Raw genomic sequence first — 19,568 nt, 5'->3', positions numbered from 1 at the left:
CCCAGATGACTTAAGCCAGTGGAAGGAACATTGTCAAGCAATGATGAGCCACAAAATGGAGCTCGGAAGCTTAAAAAATCAGAGAGCAATCCTAATAATTAGGACCTGAACCTCAGGCAGACCATGGAGATATAGATAAGAACATAATTTGTACTTTTGGTTACCTCAACTGCATCAGATTTCATGCAATTCTAAGCAGTGGCAGATGGTGACATTTGAAAGTGGTGAGCGTCAAACAATTGTCGTACTACACTGAGGCGAACGAGCCCAAACCACCTACGCAGAGTTCAGGGGGATCTCCCCCGAGAAAATTTTGAAAAAAGAGTGGGCAAATGGTGCATTTACAAGCAAATTTGAGAAAGCAGGAAGGTGCCAAACACTCTGAGGTCTGATGAACCAGTCCAGTCCCCGGCCCAGCCCCTCCACACCCGGCACTCCTGTGATCTCTATTGAATTACACAAATCAAAAGTGGGGACATTAAGAGACACGTAATAACCTCTCTGATCTTGTCCCTGCAGGGTACACCCCCACACGTCTGCTCAGGGCAGGCTTTCACCACAAACGGAGGCTTCACTGCCTAGCTTAGCAGTGGAATCCCCGACCAAAATCACGTTCAACCCACATCTCTGTGATTGAAACTCCCCTATAGAGCGGTCAAAAAAATAAAAAAGCAGGGCAAATTTGGGGTTGGAAATGACAAGCCCATCAGCTATGTGGGATGACTCAGTACCAGGAGCGCACTGCATGTGGCAGATCAGAATAAAGGTTCATTGTGAACGTAGCGTGAATTTCTTTAAGTGGCACAGTGCTGGCTAAAATATTAATATAGCGTTCTGAATCAGTTTAAGGGGGTTTAATACAGTAAAGAAATGTATTTTGCCATAAACTACCATGTTCTAAACTTAACATTTTTAAATGAAAAATCTTTTAGGTGATGGTTGTACTACACTTAGCAGTTGAAGAATTATAAAAGGTAAAGAAACCACGCCTTGCATTTGCTTATGTTGTGACGTCTCATTTTAAATCTTAAAGGGCCAAGAACTACACGCCCATGCTATTCACCCCTCGCATGATATAAACTTCTAATTGTGGTATGTAAAATTGCTTGAAGGAAAATCTCAGAAACACTAAAATACGCCCATAAACACACATCCTCAGCCATGGAAACGTGTACCACCTCTGTGTAAAAAAAATATATAAATACACACCCCTGTAGGTCCCGCCCTGTCTGACATGCCTCACCCTCTACACAAGTTTGTTTACAGAACTTTTAACTCATTGGTGAGACAACCATTTTGCCACCGATTTTACTCTCTAAAGTGACTTAAATAAGACAATGAAAGGTGTGACATTGCAACAAGTACCCTATTCAACATAAATAAAGTATGTGTGATATAGCATAGTCATTTCGCATGTTCACCGTTTAATACAGACAGTGAAAAAGGGAAGAAAGTGAAGCAATGATGGATTTTGGTAAACCGTAAAGCGTCAAATGCCCTCCATGCAGTGTGGCAGGGAGGGGGGGGGAGCTACAAGATTTGGGGTTTGAAGTTTGCATATTTATTTTTCAATTCAGCAGATGTTTAGACGAAGCACAGCACGAGATGGGACCGGGAAGGGGGGATTTAAAACACTCCTCAACGCATCATCACTGCAACAACAGCAGCTCAAATAAGAATCCCGCTAAGCGAAAGTCATGTACTCACAGACCTCTGATACACACCCTCTGATGCCACTCACTAAACCTAGCCCCACAGGAAGGGACCTTGGGGTCATGACTTGGAATGTTAACAGTTTAGGGAATAAAATCAAATGTACAATGGTGATGCAATATATTCAAAGGCATACCCCGGACATAGTCCTGTTACATGAAACACACTTGATGGGTAATACATGTAAAGCTTTAGATAGATTCGGATACAAACTAGTAGCGCATGCTGGATTCACCACTGGGTCTCGGGGTGAGACTATTTGTCAGAACAATACCACCATATACACCCCATAGGACATTGCAAGATCACCTAGGCAGGCACGTGCCATCACTGGGATATGGGTGGGTCAGGTCCTCTACCTGTGCTCAGTATACGTACCACCTAGAATGCACTCAAACACCTTGCCGGAACTAAGTACATTACTCCTAGAAATCCCATACGGACTGTTGATATTGGGTGGAGACCTCAACGCAGTAATGGACCCCTCCAGAGAAAGACGTCAAGTGCAGGGAGAGAGGTGGGAACTGACGCCCTGAAGATATTTGTAGAAGCCCTAGGATTAGTGGATCTCTGGCGTGAACACCATCCCTTAGCTACATGTTCGATTTGCCATCTTTTGGCCTGTTTCCCCTGAGTTTTTGGTTTCTGACCTCCCGGTTTTTATGCCGTTTTTGCTGGCATAGTGTTTCTGCGCACTTTTCTCACTGCTGATCAGTGGTAAAGTGCAAGTGCTTCTGTGGTAAATTGTGTTATGGATTGGCGTTTCCATGATTGGATATTTGATTTACTTGTTAGTCCCTAGTAAAGTGCACTGAGTGTGCCATGGCCTGTGAATCAAATGCTACTGGCGGGCCTGCAGCACTGATTGTGCCACCCATGTGAGTAGCCCTAAAAAGGTAACTCAGACCTGCCATTGAGGAGTCTGCGCGCAGTTTGTAAATGCCATGTCGACTAGGCCAGTTCACCCACTTACCAGTTCCTCACCTTCCCTTTTCTTACATGTCAGCCACCCCTAAGGTAGGCCCAAGGTACCGCTGTGGGCTGGGTGCAGTGTATGTGAAAGGTAGGACATGCCCTGGTGTCCATGGCATGTCCTGATAGTGAATTGCAGCCAATTTCGTTTTTCGCTATTGCAAGGCTACCAGTTCCCCATAGGACAGAATGAGGAGTTTGTTTATAACATCTTAGAATCATAACTGGCCCGGGGAAATAGGTAGGAAAATAAAGTTTAGTATGCCTGTACTCAGAATCTAAAGATGCATCCTTTAGTGAAGGTGATTTTTACATGCTGTGTTTGAAAATACCACTTTTAGAAAGTAGGTATTTTCTTGCTCAGTCATTGCGTGTGCCTCTGCTGGAATGTGGATTCCCTGTCTGGGTTTTGGATGACAGAAGGGTGGGGAGCAGGAGTGGTTCCAGATAGTCTAGGTGGGTCAGGAAAGGGCTTAATAGACCTAGGCTGCAATTGAGGAAGGGGGAAGAGATTTCTTTGCACCTGAAAGGGCCTGGTCTGCCTCTGACCATGCCGTCTCCACCTCCTGCCAGGAAGTCACACCAGAGAAGGCAGAACTGGCTCTGGCTGGGTACAGACACTCTCAGCCTAAGAGATCAAAGGATTGTGGGATATAAATAAAGGGGCTCAGACCCCTGACTTTTAGAACTCTTTTGGATCAAGAAGACACGCTGGAGAAGCTGTGAGGAGGAACTACCACTTTACTGTGTGCTTTGCTGTGTTGGCCTGCAGTGGCTCCTTCGGTCTTGGCAAGTGAAAGGACTGGACTGAACATTCTGCAATCTACTTTTGTGAGTTTCTCCAAGGGCTTGAGGTAGAGCTTGCCCCTGTTCAAGAAGTCTCAGGAACAGCAAAGACTTCAAGATCTTCTGCCCTCAGCACTGGGGACTGTGTGTTTTGTGCTGCAACAAAGGAAAAAGCAACCCGGCGCCGTCTACGACGCCGCTGCCGACTCCGTGTCCTGAAGGCACCGCAGAGGGCACCGCCACAACACCGCACCCCTGCTCTCACCGACGACGCCTGCTGACTCCACGACCGAGCTGCTGCTCGCACTGCGACGTGTGGGCACCAAACTTCGCACCGCTTCACGAAGACGCCTTGGCCTCCCCAAAGACGACTCTCCAATGCGGAAACGGACGCCGCACCGTGGTTCGAGGGCACCTCTCGTAAAGTTACACAACACACCGCCCTCATACCGCACCACAGCCTTGGCCTACAGACGCCGGCACCACCGACTTCAGAAGACAGCGCTCCAGCACCGACACTGCTTGCACCGCTACCTGCCAGCACCACGACGAGCACCGCATTCACTTTGCACCGCGACCCTGTTCTCACCGACTACACCATCTGCTGCTCGCACAGCGAGCTGAGGGCACCGCACGCCTCCCCGCTGCACTTCGCCCCGCAGCACCAGACGCCTGCCGACGCCAGCGCTCCTGACTTCAACAGCGAGGAGTTCGATCTGCAACACGCATTACTTTGAGGGCCCCGACGACTCCTGCACCGACCTCCGGAACCGACACCTGCAAACACCGTGCTTTCGGAAGCTCAACGAGAGGTCGCTGGGGCCCTGCATTTCTAAAAGGTACTGTTTGCGGGTCTTCTCGACACCGTAGCTAGCACGCGATGCCACAGTCAGCCAGAACTGTTTGGATTTGTTTGTTCACGATGCCGTGATAGCCCCGGACGGAGCTATCGACTGCAAGGAACTGTTTTTCAAGGTTATTTTGATAACTGAAGATTTCTAAGTACGGTATTGTGGATTTCTATCGTTTTTGGTCTTGTCTTAAGTATATAAAAATATTGGATATTTTTCTAAACTGGTGTGGTGTCCTTTTGTAGTGCTTACACTGTATTATTGTTGGTTATGTGCAAATGCTTTACACACTGCCTCTAAGATAAGCCCGACTGCTTGTGCCAAGCTACCAAGGGGTTGAGCAAGGGTTATTTTAGGTGTGTAACTCCCTTATCCTGACTGAGTAGTGGTTTCTGCCTGGCTTTGGCACATGCCCTAGCCTATTAAAAATACAATTTCTAACACTCGAAAAAACACCTTCTTCTCGGCACCGTAAGGGAGATACTTCCAGCTCGACTATATACTAACACACTCTGTCATGGCACGCAGGTTCCTGGGGGCAGTGCATAGGGCGAGAGTTATATCAGATCATTCACTGGTCGAGGTGCGAATGTTAGGATCTACTAGAACAAATGTTCTGCCGCCCCGTATAGACCCATGGCTACTTACAGACAAAAAAACGATGGCTAAAATTCGAGAACAGACAGAACATTAATTTAGGGACAATCTGGGGACAGTAGACTCACCCTGTGTACTATGGGAAGCCTATAAAATGCTAATAAGGGGGCATGTGTAGGCCCTAGCAGGGGGACAGAAGAAAGAGCGGCAGCTTCAATTTGATGTGCTCGGACTGGAACTTACTCGACTAGAGGCAACAGCTGGGGAATCTGGAGAATTAAACCAATAGACTAACCATTTAATCTGTCTTAAACAGCAAGGGATGCGAGATGTTGCAGAAGGGAAGACTAGAGACTATGCTAGAGCATCCCAGAGAAGACTTATGAAATAGGTGATAAAGCCACCAAGTCAATGGTGTGGCTAGAGAACGGGGATAAGGCGAGAAACTGGGTACTAAAGATTAACGCCCCAGACGGCGAAACCTGTGATACGGGTTAGAATATAGCCGCAGTCTTTGCAAAATACTATGAGCAGATATATGAATCCTCCTAGACAAGAACTAAAACTGACTGCATAGAACTCCTATGAGACACAAACCTCCCCCATACTGTCACAATAGGACCGAGAGGTCCTAGACAAGGACGTCACTACAGAAGAAATATGCAGTGCAACCCGGGCTCTGCAATCGGAAAAGTCAACCAGCCCCAACGGTATACTGATTGAACTCTATAAAGGAATGGCGACACTGATAGCCCTCCACATGTTAGATATGTTCAAAGAGTCGCTAGAATGAGGCGGACTACTGGAAGACAGAAGACTAGCCATGATAGTAGTGATCCCAAAACAGGGCAAACCAATGGAGGACTTTTCCTCCTACGGGCCAGTCTCACTATTCAACGCTGAAGCAAAGGTACTAACAAAGGTCCTAGCAACCAGACTTTCTAAAGTCATAACCACCTTAATCCACCCCGACCAATCCAGATTCATGCCACATCGGAGCACCAGATTGAACTTGCGGCAACTCTATGGAGTCCTGCATGCGACTACGAGTGAGCAGAAGTAAAACGCTGTATTGCTGTCTCTAGATGCCAGTATGGCATTTGACATTATAGAATGACATTATCTCTTTACGGTACTGGAGCGTTTCGGCTTTGGCCCAAAATGTTGACCTTGGTACAGCTGCTATATGCAGAACTGCTGGCCAGAATGAGGGTGAATGGAGTGATGTCCAGGCAAGTAACGTTACATAAGGGCACAAGGCAGGGTACGCTCTTACCCATGCTCTTCGTCATAGCACTGGAGCCCGTAGCGGCATGGGTCCGAAGGGTTCCACTAATAAGAGGAATACTGATTGGGGCGAATGGGAGGAAAATATCTCACTGTATGCCGACAATATAATCCTATATGCCACAAAGCCCAGATCTAAAATTCACTGTATACTTCATATATTTCAGCTGTTTGGAAGCTACTCTTGGTACCAGATAAACTAGGACAAATCTCTGGCATTCATACTGACAGGGTACATGCCTATCATGCCTCCCAGCGGGAATGCAATAATGGTCAGAGATAAATTTAAATATTTGGGCATTATGATATTGCGCACGAAGGCTGAATTCTTAGAGGACTGTTTAGTCCCCCAACTACATAGACTACGTAAAGATATTATGCATTGGAGAACGCTACCGCTCTCACTAATGAGAAGATCAGCTCATTTTAAGATGATGGCACTGCGCCTACTGTACGTCCTTCAAAACACCCCATATAAAATCCCTACAGAGTTCTTTCGCAAGGTAGATTTGCAGGTGAGACAATTACTAAGGAATGGAGGGAATTTAAGCATCGCGGTTCACAAGCTACTGCGGGGAGAGTACGAAGGGGGTTTGGCAGTCCCAGATATCTGCAAGTACTACTGGACCGCGCAGCTGGTTACGCTCAATGACTCGGTTTTTGCGGGAAGGGAGGAGCCAGCATATTGAATGGGCCATCTCTCGATGGGGCAGAAAGGATACCTGGATGCACTGTATAGTAAGGAACTAACTAATAGTCTACCGAAACATACACAAACAACCATACGAATTTGGAGGAAGGCGACTAAATTCCTTTGATGGGATGGCAAAATATTGGAACGTACACCCCTACGGAGCAGCAACCTCCTGAGAGAGGTACATGGACTATTGAGGCGTCCATGCGTGGACACTACTGGGCATTGAATGCCATGGGGATGTCTGGAAAGGTAAAAAGAGGATGGACTTCCAGAATATACAGTCAGACTACCACATGCCAGATACGGAACAATTTTGATACATACAATTGAAACTTGCCTTAACCCCTCCCACGCTTATGACGGAACCGCTCCGTCACGCCCCTCGGGTGGGCTGTGCTGGTGACGGAGCGGTTCCGTCATGGCCCGCTCGCCGCGCATGCGCGGCGCTGATTTCACACCTGCGCGGCGCGTTCTATTGAGCGGGCGGGGCCATGATGGAACCGCTCCATCACAAGCACAGCCCACCTGAGGGGCGTGACGGAGCAGTTCCGTCATAAGCGTCGGAGCGCCACGCGGCCCCCCCGCCCCTTAGCGCTGCGGCGGAACTGCCGCCGCAGCGAAAGGGTTAAAACCACATATTACACTGGGAGACCAATTACCCAAATATATGCCGCTAGAAGATAGAATACTTCTAGATCCAATAACCACTAGGGATCCTGAGAGAGGCATGGGAGGGAGAAGTAAGGATTCTGGAAGAAGTTGTCTGGGAGGAAGCCATACAGAGCACCAGAGAAGTAGCAATGAGAGCATGATTCCGCCTCATGCAACTCTGAATCCTTTAAAGGTCATACACAACCAGAACAAGACTATACCGTACGGGTAAATGTGACTCTGCATATGTTTGAGGGGATGTGGAGAGGAAGGTACCTTTTTCCACACATTGTAGTGCTGCCCAGCGCTGCAGAGATACTGGAGTAAGGTCACACAGGTGATGACTATGGTGACCGGGCAATTAGTTCCACTAGATGCCAGATGGCACATACTATGTGTTACGTGGGAGACAAAATGGCAGAGATCAAAGTGTGGTTATTGTTGGCAGCTGTAAATGAAAAAAGGAGCATAGCCAGGGCATAGGGGGTAGCACAACCCCCCAGAGTCACAGAATGGGAAAAATCCCTTGATTGGTGCGGAGCAGCTGAAAAAGTGGTCTATCAAAGCCACGGATGCCCTAGGAATTTGGGTAAAATATGGAACTAATTGATGGAATATAGAGGGACGCGAAAAGTTGTACTGAGGTAAATGATGCAAGATATGAAGAAATGATTAAGTAATATCACAGCCAATCAATACTGAATTTATCAACCAAATAAAGCTGAAAGTGGGGATTAGTGTTAAAGTGAAATAAGTGATGAAGTTGCTTTCAAAACTGTACAAAATATAATGAATATTATTGACCTGTGATGTTTGCTATGCATCTGAAAGTTCAAAAAAAAGAATATTTATTAAAAGATTATTTAAAAAAAATTTTTTTTTTAAATTACTGGGCCACCGGTCATCTCTATGTCTCAGAGGTTGGCTGCGCCTTTCATCCTGCTATGCATCAGACTTTTTTGTTTTTCAGAAGCAAATTCCCAAAGTGGGAGTTTGCTTTTGAAAAATAAATGACTAATGACCCCACACATCCTGGGAGTTGTGGGGCCATTTTTCTGTAATTGTCTGCCTGGTTCCAGCTGCCACTAATTGACAAAAAAAAACCCGACCATCCGCGCTAAAGAAAGTTGGAGGTCCGATGTCCTTACACCTTCGCCTGAAAAATAAAGGTCCACCCTACTCCTAAACAGAGTGGACAGACTAAGGGTTTGGCATACATACTGCTCTGCCACGTTCGTAACATAGCACTCTGTCTGCAAACTCTAATTTGTGCCTCAGGTACAAAGGTAGGAACCCGGACTGTGAGAAGGTGCAGAACCTCAATGACTGGATATATGATAAATACTTTGACCAGAATGACCTACATGGCATCTCCAACCTTGGTATGAAATCACAACTAGGTCTCTGCCAACCGCAAACAGCGACTTCTGAATGGCGCTCCAGTTTTTCTTGCATGTTTTGCCTCAAAATTTTAAAAATGTATATTTCCAATTCGCCATATTAGATTTTAATCATTTTAGTGTCATTTTACTTATAAAATCTTTCTTAACGTTTGGAAATTGGCAGTGAGATTTTAATTTTGTTTGACTGAATTGTTTTGGTACTACAAAATGCTTTACCCATTTTCCTAAGTTACGCCTGTCTGCTCTGTGCCATAGCTATCTAGGATTGTGCCCAGGTTCAAATTAACAAAACTTTGCATTTAACCGGACAGGTTTTTGCAATCATTACTTGGGAACGACTCACATCCTCCCCAGCTAATACCCCGATTTCTTACATGGTGGAACCGTCGTGCCAGGGAAGCCAGGCCCACCATAAGAGCTTTAACTCAGCTGTTCTAGAAGCATTCAAAGGTGCCAACTTTCTTCCTGAACAATTGCTTGCGATTGACAAGCATGTCCATAATTGTAGCTTGGACATTCTTGTAGAATCTAGTGCAATGCATACAGGCTCAGAATGAGAAACCGGATCTGCAAAGTCCAGGCCGCAATTCAGGATCTACTTTAATGCATCCAATCTATCAATCACCAGGTAAGAAAACAGCTTTTTCATGTAGTCTGGCAACTTGATCACCATAGGCTTAGCCAAATCCCACAAGGCATGCACATACCAGCCTAGAAGACAGGTAGCATTAGTTTTGTGGACAGCAAGAATGCCAGAGGGAAAGAATCTCAGACTTAAAGTTTCAAGTTACTCCGACTCTTTATTAGAAGATGCTGTAGGAGAGGCACTGAACCTCTGCTTAGAGGATTCGTTTTGGACAACCACACTTTCAGGTATTGGCTGTGAAGACAAAAAGTGGGGATTACCGGGAGCAGGCCTGTGGTGTCTGGTAATCTGCTTGATGGCTGTTAGGTCCCAAAAAGTTTTTTCACAGAAGTTAAAAGCTCTAATGCCTCTGCCGCCTTATGCACTAGAGTTGTAAATGAAGACATCTCCTTTGAAGTAGGAGCAGAATGGGAGTAAATGTCACCTCTTAGCAAAATATCTAGGTCACTTACATTGCGAGTCCAAATATAGTCCAGCATCAATATTAGAGTGTGGTAGGAATATCATCAAAGTTCACATTACCTTTCTCTCTCACCACACAAATAATCTCTTTCAACTTTGACAGCATTGTGACTCGTCTCCCTGGGTGGCATCAGGGTAATTGCTAAAGCAAGCTTAGAGTGGACAAGAGATGGTGCCTTACTTGGCTTCGAATTCACCATAAGCACCGGGGTCGAGACCTGTGAAGGCACAGCTTTGGGAGGCATTGGGGTTGGAGCATCCAGAATTGCCAAGCTGGCACACATGGACTCTATCTTGGGGAAAGACCAGGGTGGCAGAACTGTCCTGAAAAAATCCAGCACAGACAGGTAGAAGGCCTCAACCTACACAGGGTAGGAAGATGCAAGCAAAAATGCTGGTTTTACATTTTCCAGGGTCAAAGTTTTACCTGATGAGGAGAAAGAGTGTGGCGTCGAGGAACAGCAGTGCAATGGAGAAGGAAGATTTCCTTGAGGCAGAAAAGGGCTTCTCAATACTATCACACTCCTTGCGTGTTTTGGGAAGAACATTCCATGAAGAGTGATTTACCTTTAAGGAAAGGAGAACACTTTGGCGTTTCCTTGCAGACCTTGTCTAAAACAACTTGACCTTCCCACTTCCTGATGGCCTTTGAGTGTAAAGAGGCACTGGAGGTACAAGATGCCGAAATACTAGACAACAAATGCAGATGTCAAAGTTCTAAAAGACACATCTTCCTGCGGTACCTGCAACAAGGTTTGAACCCTGAATCCTTTGGTGGAGAGATTTGACCCAGTCACAGAGAGAGCTCTAAGTCAACATGAATGATACACGGAAAAACAGGAACTGACATCAGGAATACAGTTGCCATATAATTTACTGTGATGCTGCCATGTGCAGAGGTGGGGTGGGGACTGGGGTCACATAGCACCACCTAGCAGTGCAGGAGAGACACGGCAGGGTAAATGTTTTACCAGTTTGAAGACCAGAATGATAATTCATGAGGAGAGGAATTTGGAGGAAGATATATCCGTCAGAAAAAAACATATATAAGCCATTATGAACAACATTTTAATGCTTCACTTTCTGTTCAAATACAGAATGTAAAGGGTGCAATGTTGTACCAGCAGGATAGACCTTTTGCGTGCAGACAAGCCTATAAATTAGCAGAGGCCACTGAATGACCCTAGCAGTAATCTAATAGCGTAACTCTTTCGCCTTCAACTCAGGCCTACAACTTGATAGCCCTTAGAAGCATGCCATGCTGCTCCAACAAAGCAACCCAACATTTTTGCATAACAAATTACCTTTTAACCCCTCTTCTTCCAATTGCTCATCCTGAGTAACACGTGCATCACTGGTGATGGACTGATCGTCTTGAAATGTCTCTATGTGCTCTCCATTCATAAAAATCTCGATCTGAAAGAACAGAGCCCTGCTTTTAGATACCATGTGTTAGTTACTTAGAGATTATTTGAAATTTTAGAAATGAATCATCACATTTTAAACAAGTAATATACCATAGTATACGATTTGTGGCATCTTGGTGTGGAGGATTTAAGAAAAGATCAGCGAATAGACAGTCGAAAGGTCATTTGAAATTGGGTCTCAACCCGGAGTACATACATCTCAAGTTATCCAAACAACCAGTGACCTAATGGTAATCTCTTCTGCATAAGAAGACAGTAGCCTTGAGTAATTACCACAGTAAATTATAAACAGCAAACTGGGATTGTACTTAAAACATAAAGCGATGTAGTAGAAGGCCTCCTAGCTAGTGCAGAGGATGGCATTACTTATATTGTCTTTGTACTTATACATGCAAAAGGATTCTTGGCCTCTACCCTTAGGGATTTTCAAGGAGATTGTAGGGTACAGAGAGAAGACAGGCTCCGACTAGCCCCTCTCTTTAGCTAATATGTGAAATGGCCAGCACGAACAATGCAGCTGATCTGCACGAGATCCAGAAGATATTTCTATACGACTCCCCTGACAGGTTCAGAGAAGTCAGTAAAAACATGGGGCGCATCTTCTCTAAATTTCCTATACACCAAATTAGTACACAGCAAATGTTAATAAGTACAGTAATAGTGTTAGAACATTGTCAAAGGTGAATAAAATAATACTAAACAAGCAAAATAGTCCCAATATTAACAGAAATCGGTCTCAAATATGACATCCTATTCTAATGTAGTGAAGAATGTAACCAAATAACTCCATTGGTTTCGTCTGGGGTTTTCTGCTCTGAGCACTGGCTACCCATTCTCGGCATTCAAAGGCAGTACTCTTTTTCTTTAACAAGAAGTTGCAGCAAGGTGAAGTCTTTTCTCTGTGTCAATCCAAGTGTCTAGATGACTAAACGTGCAGTTTTTGTAATTGGAACATGCGAAAAATTGAGAAAGAGCAGTCTTTCACTATAAGAAGTGGTTAGGAATTGCTATTGATGATTACATATAAAAATGAGAAATACTTGTATTAGTACATCAGCATGAACTAATGAACATGTACATAACAAATATTTAAAAATCTAAAAATGAAAATAGCAGCAAGATTATATTATACTGAATTACTATGCTGTAGCAACAATGGACAAAGGAAAAGATCAAAGGTCAGGACACCTCACTCCCTTCCAGTAAGAATTTTTCATTGTAAAACTAAACCAAAGATGAAATGGCCGATTATAATGAAATGTCAGAGGCTGATGGGGAGAGGTATTTAATCTAGAAAATGCACTTTGATATGCATTCAAAGATGTCAAGTGAGTAATGTAAAACAGCTTATTATAAAGATACGTAAAGGATGCAAAACAAATGTAAAATATCAAAAAAAGGAATTGTTGCAACTGTAATGTCCCCTTCATGGTATACGGGCATGTGCCTCTGCCCTGAGTGACCACAGCATGTGCATCTGGTATCCTGATGTTTATTTGGGCGTCAGCATTATGTTAATCTAACCATAAAACAGAGGACTAGGCCTTTCTCTAAATATGTGAGGTCTAGGACCTTTCCTGCGTCCTGCAGCGGTACACAAAGTGTCCACTCATTAAGCGCAGTAGGCTACTGTTCTCTAGTTGGTACAGCACATATATTGGTGTTAGCGACATACCTTGTTTTTAGCAGAGATCAATCATGTGTCCAGACCTTTTATCTGTGTCACTGGTAGTGAGGCCTACTGGCCCAAATGTTCCTCTACTATATGTATGCCCATAACCATTTGTTGAAATGCCACTGGTGTGTCAACAGTGTGTTTATGTCAAATGTGTGTAAAACATGCATGGTGACAAGAGCGTGTTTGAATAAGCTTAAGTAATGGAGGCTAGCAAGATCCATTTTGGACGCCCCTAGCCTGGTACAGTTCAAGATGGAGGTTGGGGACCATACTCCCAAACAGTGGAAGGGAACTAAAGCCAGGGAACATTTGTGAGTTAAGGGAGACTCATGGGCCCCACATCACATTCTGCGGGAGGGGTGCGTTATGCCACTGAGGGGATCTAGACACTGAACAGAGGAGAATGGAGATAGGCTTACATTTAGAAATCACATTAGGTCTTTTGTAAGTAAGGAGATGCTGATTAATTTTCCTGAACACTGCATTTTGGTGGGTAGTAGGGTTGAGAGGTGAGACATAAAAGCTGTGTCTGGAGAGCAGCCTGAGGACGAAAGAACCACCTCAAAACGGTTCTATAGTTTGAGACAGTGGATCCACATGCCCCGTCTAGGAAATTGTGCAAAATAGTGTGACCCAATACATCTCTCTTTATGCTATATTATGACTAAGGAAGGGAGTGCTACATGGAGTACTCAAAGGAAAGCTGTACAAACAGGGCTGCCGTCTGACTGCCTGACAGCTAGAGGTGAGGCGACATCATATGAAGTCTAAACTTTCTACTGAAGGTTATGTGGATCTGCACTGGAGCAATTAGAAGCATGTCTCCTTGGCCCTGCAGGAGGAGGGACTGTCCATGGGACGTGAGGTCCAGTGAGTCCATGGTTGTGACTCCAGAGAAAGAGGACTCCAGGAGAAAGAGAAGGGGGGGGGGCTGTGTACCCTGTGGGCCCCCTAGTCTCTCATCCTTGTTCCTGGAAGGAACTGCAAAAAAGAGGGCTTTGAGCCTTGTTGAAGCTACATCTGTGTAGTAGCTGTGTTACTGTCATTGGCCCAGATCAGGGCTACAACTGCCATAGGGTATATTTGTGTGTGTGTGCATATATATTCACTGAAAAACACAAAGGCTACAGGGACTTTATAGTTAGGCTAAGGTTTCACTCATACAAAACCAGTGAAATTCAGCAGTTATAGTTAGCTGAGCCAACTATAACTTGCGCCTCCCGAAATGCACTGGTTATGACCTCCTGCACCGCTTAGGTGCTCCAGCCAAGCCATAGCAAACTGCAATGAAATACAATGCAATCTCTCAGGGTGGGCACTCTGAGACACTGCTGGAGACGGCCCTAGGGGATGGCAGTCCCCAGGGCCATCAAGGGCTCCACTTTTGTTCAAATTTGCCCCGGTAAGATGGTGATCCCTGGGGCAGCGGGGAGCCTGGCTCCCCACATTTCTATTAGTGATTGCCGTGGGGAGGTTGCGGTTCCTGGGGCAGGTCATACGAGATTCCCCTGCATTCATTTTAATCAATAGCCCCGGGGAGGTGGCGGGCCTCTCATATCAGTTTCACATGTTTGCCTGAGGGAGGTGGCGGTCCCCGTGCTGCGGGGGGTGCCACAGGGGCACCCACCGCTTTACTATAAAAACTGCCCGATCCAGTTGGGCGCTAATTGTTAACGAAGTGCAGAAGCTCACGCGTCAGTAAAAAAAACAACAAATCATCAGGATTCGCTGATCCAGCATGACTCCAGATTATTATTAATTTTGTTATGTTTTTTTTGCCCCGGTGGGGTTTCTGTGCCCCCCTCCCCCTTGCACCCACTTCAAGAGGCCTAGGGGGTCAGGGTGTTTCTAACCTTCCCTCTCATTTGACGACGTTGCTCACTTTTAACTGTGGTCTATGAGGAAAGTTTGCACTAACACCGTCAATGATGTACCTCTACATGAGGAGAAACTTGTACTGCCAGAGTTCACTTCTTCTCTGTGTATAAGTAACATTTGAACGCATATTTAAATTATATACAAGAGAAAACTAATGTCATATTCAAATTACGGTGATGAATTACGTTAATAATAATTACCAAAACTAAACTGTAAAAAAAAAAACATTAACAAATACATAAGATTAAACAGAAAACTGGACTATTAGTGTTTCTAGATGTGTTTATAGTAGTATCATTGTAACTGTAATGCCCAAATGGTAATTTATTGTAAAAATAATTGATGCATGACAATTGTGTCAGAACATATTTCCTAGTATTTCATTTGTTACCTTAACGTTTTGTTTCGGATATAGGAAGAAAAAAGGCTTCAAAACTGGCGACCTGGAAAGGAATCGGAAACAGAGGGATACGTAAGTTGTAAATATAAAGACTTTTTTTAATTGAGGTATGTTATTGATTTTATTATCATGACAAGAAACATACTTAACAGACTTAACCGGGATGATCACAGCACTTCCAAGACACCAATCCACATTATCATCGACAACCACCGAAAAAACAATGGTAAATATCATAGATTAATAAGCCATTTTCGAGCCCCCTTCCGAAAGGGTCCTCATGCCGAACAGTCATGTTTGCTCTGGTCTTCCTCTCTCCTCCATGATTTAGGCTCATATGGGGACAAGGTGACTTCTCCATCGTAACGCCAATCTGTCCATATCTGATAGTATTTCTGTGGGCACACCCCAGTCAGATATACTGGTTTCTCTACACTAATGCATTGGCCCAGGTGCTTTTTCCACCCTCCAATTACTGTGGGTATGGACTCCTTTGAATGACGGGCCCTACCCCTCTTAACACCTTCGCCGCGGGGCTAATTCCCCCACGGCGCCGGGGGGGGGGGGGGGGGGGGGGGGGGGTTAAACAGAAAGCGTTTTCTAATGCAACCAAAATTAATATGTAGGGATCTCCCGGGACACTAAAAAGTACAAGAACCAAGAAATAACGATGTTGCTGAAACTCAGTGGGGCTGGTGGGTGAGTGAACTTAGATCCGCCATTTATCTTCGAAAAGACATGCACAGAGCCAGCTAGAATTGGAGATTAAGCACTATGCAAAAAATGTGACTGGCAAAGACGCCTTGTAAGCAAAATAAAAGTGCAAAGGATTTACACGGGTGGCACTGCGATGAATAAATAGTGATTCTGTGAAATTAAGACGCTTCTGTTACAGAGGCAAGTGTGAAAATCACATCTCTTTTGCAAAGCAATATTGACAAGTGGCGAACTGTAGCGTTAATCAAATGCAGCGTGGGGATTACAAATGCAATACGTACAAGTGTCTAAAGAGCAAAGTGACAGGAGCCTAATTTACTTCCATTATAAGTAGCAAAGCAGGTACATATGCAAGTGCCACACATAAGAACTGATTCACTAGTCCAGCTCTAAAAATTGTAAACTGTAAAGTTACAGGTGAATAGGCATATGCGGTGCCTGACACACGGTGCATGGATTTATGGGGGGCACTACATGTGCACCCCAGACCACTTAGCAGTGGCCCCCAAAGGGGACGGAGACCCTGCTTGGGACCCCCAAAGGTTGTTTCTGTCTGCCTTTTCATGGCGGTGGGACCGCCATGAAAAGGCAGTCGGGAAGGGACATCATAATCCCAACAGCTACCTCCTCCACTGTATGGATAGGATTCCAACCCCCATCCCAACAGGATCTTTGATCCTGTCGGTGGCGGTTGTATTTCCCCCGACCTCTGCAGTCCGACCTCATGCATCAAAATGCGGCGGTGGCACCAATGGCAGGTCTGTCTTGGAGGACGCGGTCCACCAAACATCCTAATGAGGCCCTCAGAATCACAAAATGTGCATGTACATCATCACCCCGAATAGCCAATTTCCTTCATCTCTGACATACGTATAGTAGTGATGGTCTTACTCAAACAAAATTGTCACTGGAAAAAGAAAAACTGGCATGTCATAACTCATGTAGCCTACATTTAACACAGGTAGCCATGAGAAGCAGTCTACGTGCTGCAGGTCACTAGAAAGTGATGCTACAGTGCTTAAACCAATGCACGTAATCATGGCAAGCTATATGCCAAATCACATTTTCCAAGTGAGACTTGTCTGAAAGTGGGCTCAAAATGGCGAAAATAAAAGCAGCAAGACGAGCTGTCCATAAAAAGAATCTTGAGAGGCAAAACCAGTAACTGAAAATGTAAAAACTGAAAGGAAATCTAATGATCAAAACTGAAAAAACAAATGATGTCAAAAGTAGGCAGATACATGGATGACACAAGGATGTCAACTGAACTCAATGTTGCTTTACTGTACAAAGATAAGCCTGGCAGAAAGACAATTCTGTGGGTACAATAAGGTAAAGGTAAAATCAGAAGCTATGTAAATACAGTGTTTCGTGGTCTTAATTCGCCCAACCAAATGATGCAAATGCCAAACCATGCAGACATAGTATGGAGGCACTTAGAGAAGTATTTAGAATAAAAATAAATCTCTCATTTAGATAAAGATCAAAAAAATGTATACGCTAAACACTGATAGATAAGTAGTGTCTGAATGAAAACATGGGACCAAAAAGGCTACTGCTTTTATAGATTTTGTACTGAATTCAAGTCACTGGGTGCGCAGGTGCACAAAAATCCCCTTATTCAGAGTTTGGCACATGAGCATTCACAAAAAAGAGGCAGCCCCACAGTAACAAGACTCGACGGAGCCACGATGAGGCACTATGTAGACGAGGCAGTGTCCTTAGTGTAAGTGTGACTATAGGCACCCTTCCCACCCATTTTAAGGCTCATGGGCATTGTCTCCACTGAGAACAAATTACTAAATCGAATACCTAGTGGGCATTGTATCTTGTGCATGACAATTTGCCTTTCACGTAGTAGCACTACTTGTACATATATCACTTTTAAACATTTATTTACTTGGGACTATTCTTTCGACATCTGCTAAATATTATAGTGAGTACAGAAGGGATCTTTCTTGGTCCTGAAGAAGAAGCCTGAGCGCTTCGACACATGTTGACGTACAATGGAGGGATTGCCCATTAAAGCAATACATCTCCAACCCACCTTTTTAACAGTACCAGTTCCAAGTAGTATTAAAGTTTTTTAGTCCATAAGAGCCAGGTACTTTTTAAATCACTAATTCACTCACTCCTGACCCTTCCACTCACTTTCCTACACACCACATAGTTTTTTGAAAATCAGTGCTCCCACGTAGTCGTAGGTCGTAGCACGCTCCGTCCCGCAGCGGGGCGGAAAGACCCCCATGATGAAGCATGACACCAAGGGCCCTTTTGGTGTGTGAGGGGTATTTAAACAAACACTGTCTGCTTCAAACCACTGTAGGAAACACACGCAACCTGTGAGTACATAATTCTGAATCTATCTGAGGGTGGATCTTTGTGTTTTTGAAACGTTTCAAGAGGTGGACGTATCCACCTCCAGTGCTCCTTTTTTGGACACTACCTCTTCACTCCCCATTTTGTTTTTGTGTTTGCACAGTAACAGGAGTGCCTTGAGGTTAATGGCACTCTTAATACGAAGGATGGGACATCAACCATACTCTAAATAAGATGCCAAGTTGTCCTTTTAGACTGTGCAGTTATCTTGTAACAAAAAATGAAATGAAACAACTACCTCCCTCTGTGAAGCATGGCTCCAGCAGATTAGTTTATAAAAAGTAATTGGTTTCATAGAACACTTTGAGGCCGAGTTTAATTCACTCTACGTGAAATGCGCTACAGGCTTTCAAAAGATCACTGTAGTTGAAGCTCATGCTACTAACAAAGTGCAAAATACATTTGTTGCTACATTTTTCCTGACTGTGTTGAATTCAGATGTTTTGAACCGATTTCAGGTGCTGATTTCCAGGAGACAAGTAGCTGGATAAATCACCGCCCCCTTAGTCACTTCATACAGGACTCCAAAGAGTATTTCTGCAAGAGATTTAAAACCTCTCTCTCTTAGACTGGAAATGCTGTCCCATGAGGAATGAGATTGCAGAGACACCTGCACTTGCTACATGCTCACCGCACATAACTCCCGTAAGTAGGCATGACCACTGGTCGAAACATGTTCACCACATGTAACTTCTGTATGTAGGCATGACCACCGCTCAAACCATGTTCATCGCACGTAACTCCCATATGTAGGCATGGCCACCGCTCGAACCATGTTCAACGCACATAACTCCCATATGTAAGCATAACCACTGCTCGAACCATGTTCACCACTTATAACTCCCGTATGTAGGCAGGACTACTGCTCAAGCTGTGAGATGCTGCTATTTAGGAACGTGACAGCATTGACCATACCCCTACTATTCTCTCATTTTATCTAAAGTCTCCTACTGGGACTCTTACAGACAATAAAAGGTGAAACAATGGTGCTGAATGATACTGGTGAATGATACTTTGCTTCAAG

The 19,568-nt window shown here is 44.6% G+C and overlaps 1 protein-coding gene across 1 annotated transcript in view; it reads right to left on the bottom strand.

The window, feature by feature from the left end:
• The window catches only part of LOC144819000 (uncharacterized), a 752,739-nt gene that overhangs the window by 199,486 nt on the left and 533,685 nt on the right, over positions 1-19,568 (bottom strand). Inside the window, exons 15-16 of the mRNA XM_078676962.1 lie at positions 15,440-15,491; positions 11,370-11,481 (exon numbers count right to left, since the gene is read on the bottom strand). Of these exons, the coding sequence (XP_078533088.1) occupies positions 11,370-11,481; positions 15,440-15,491 (164 nt within the window). The remainder of the gene's footprint in view (positions 1-11,369; positions 11,482-15,439; positions 15,492-19,568) is intronic.

The sequence above is a fragment of the Lissotriton helveticus genome, chromosome 2_1 (assembly GCF_964261635.1).
Source record: "Lissotriton helveticus chromosome 2_1, aLisHel1.1, whole genome shotgun sequence".
Taxonomy (NCBI): Eukaryota; Metazoa; Chordata; class Amphibia; order Caudata; family Salamandridae; genus Lissotriton; species Lissotriton helveticus.
This window is presented reverse-complemented; position numbering and strand designations above follow the sequence as displayed.